Source organism: Sinocyclocheilus rhinocerous, unplaced genomic scaffold (assembly GCF_001515625.1).
Source record: "Sinocyclocheilus rhinocerous isolate Xijiao unplaced genomic scaffold, SAMN03320098_v1.1 scaffold568, whole genome shotgun sequence".
Classification (NCBI taxonomy): domain Eukaryota; kingdom Metazoa; phylum Chordata; class Actinopteri; order Cypriniformes; family Cyprinidae; genus Sinocyclocheilus; species Sinocyclocheilus rhinocerous.
Genome location: NW_015652173.1, coordinates 367,310 through 369,385, shown reverse-complemented (window position 1 = coordinate 369,385; position 2,076 = coordinate 367,310). Strand labels below are relative to the sequence as shown.

General features: G+C 37.7%; 1 protein-coding gene across 1 annotated transcript in view; it reads right to left on the bottom strand.

Moving 5' to 3' along the window:
- The window catches only part of LOC107714030 (ETS homologous factor-like), a gene marked incomplete at its 3' end in the record, with an annotated part of 18,083 nt that overhangs the window by 5,798 nt on the left and 10,209 nt on the right, over positions 1-2,076 (bottom strand). Inside the window, exon 3 of the mRNA XM_016519716.1 lies at positions 487-735. Within this exon, the coding sequence (XP_016375202.1) occupies positions 487-735 (249 nt within the window). The remainder of the gene's footprint in view (positions 1-486; positions 736-2,076) is intronic.

Genomic DNA, 2,076 nt, shown 5'->3' with positions numbered 1-2,076 from the left:
TAACAATAAATTTTTTTTTTTTTTTTGGCCTTTCTGCCTTTATAGGACAGTCGAAGAGAGACAGGAAACGATTGGAATGGAAAGAGGAGAATGTAACTGGGAAAAGACCACAAGCCGGGACTCAAACTTGGGTTATCCAAAGTCTTTGACCTTGCTACCCACAAGGCTATGGCTCCAACCTTGATTATCATCCTGTATGAAATAACATTTCTATAACATACAACTGAAAGCCAAACCCTATACCTACACAAAGCCAAACCATAACATACTCTGTCAGAAGGAAACTGCAGATTGATGAGAAGTGCTAACTCAATGTCAACCCATAAACCCAACCGTAACAATCTGATAACTGGTTGACAACAATGTTGATCCAGGATCAACAAGATTGTTGATCTAGGAACATGCCAAAATCACATTAACCATCTTGTTCAGGGTTGGAAGGGTAGACAGAGGTAAAATGCAACCTCTAATACTTCTGGATCTTACCGTTCCACTTGAGGTCAGTCAGGCTCTGGAAAAGGATGGAACCTACGGATCCGGCCGCTCGGGTGAAGTCTTGGAAGTTCATGTTGCACAGTTGCCTCCCGTCAAGGTCAAAGTTCTGGAAGGGAATGCTGGTGGCATCGATTTGGTGCATGTCCAGCGTCTGTTGGAGCCATTCCCACACCTGGTACTTGGTCCAGTTTTGTGGGTGAAGATCCTGAGACCAGAGCCGGCTCATGTAACTGGAAGTCACTGCGGATACGTTGAGTTTTCAAAAAGGGTTTAGTTAATGTCCCTACTAAAACCTGGTTCATGCTGGTTGGTGCTAGTCAAGTTTAGCCTTTTTAGTGAAGTTGGTTGACCAAGAGAAAGTCTTGTTGGTCTATCTAGGGGGCACCATATAAAAATACTAACTGGACCAGAATGAAGTGAAACTGTTACAAGCTGAGGTGCGTTTCCCAAAAGCATCGTAAGCTAACTATGGTCGCAAGCAGGGACGGGCAGTATTTATGATACATGTATTTCAAATATAAAATATAGGATTTTGTCATTTGTATTTGATAGGGTTGATGAAAATGGCTTCATATTTTGTAACAAAATACTTTAGTGTTTTGTATTTTTGTAGTTTTAAAATACTGTAAAATACTTGGTTAGAAATCTACATGATGACATCATAAAAATGCGGCCTCTGATTGGTGCCTACTCAGTAGTTTGCCCAGACTTGTTACTACACTATTAATTGAATGAGTAATAGAATGTGATGTGCTTGGTGCAATTGCACTTATTATAAGTGTATATGTGTATGTCCTTTATACTTCTATGGCTCTCAATAGATTCAGTGGTTGGAGTTGGAGGTTAATACTCCTTGACAAGTTCTGTTGCTACTTTCTGATTACGTTTCTGGCTACATTTAAAATCAAAACATATTGATCATTTAATAATTGCCTAAATGCTAAAATGTTTGTTTTCAACTTCCAAATAGGTGTCTAATGATTGATAAATAAATATTTGATTTCTAAATATTGTACTCTAATTGAAGTAGCTGTTTAGTAGGATCATGATACCATTGCATGAATGACTGCCTGACACATAATTAAATAATTAAATTCAAGGCATTAATGTTTGCCTACAAAACCACCACTGGCTCTGCACCCCTTTACCTAAATTCATTACTTCAGAGTTATGTGCCCTCTAGAAGCTTGCGTTCTGCAAGTGAATGACGCATTATTGTGCCATCTCAGAGGCACAAAATCACTTTCACTGACTTTTTCATTAACTGTTCCCTCCTGGTGGAATGACCTGCCCAAATCAATACGAGCAGCGGAGTCCTTAACCATCTTCAAGAAACAACTAAAAACACATCTGTTCCACCTTTATTTGACCCTCTAACTCTAGCACTTTCTATTCTATTTTAATTCTACTTTATCTATATTTATCTTCTTTTTAATTTTTTTATTAAAAAATAAATAAATAAACACTAGCTTTCTATTTTTTCTATTCTATCTACTTGTTTTTCTTTGTGCGTGTGTGTGTATATGTATGTGTGTGTGTGTATAATATATATATATATACACACCTTGCTACGTGTACTGC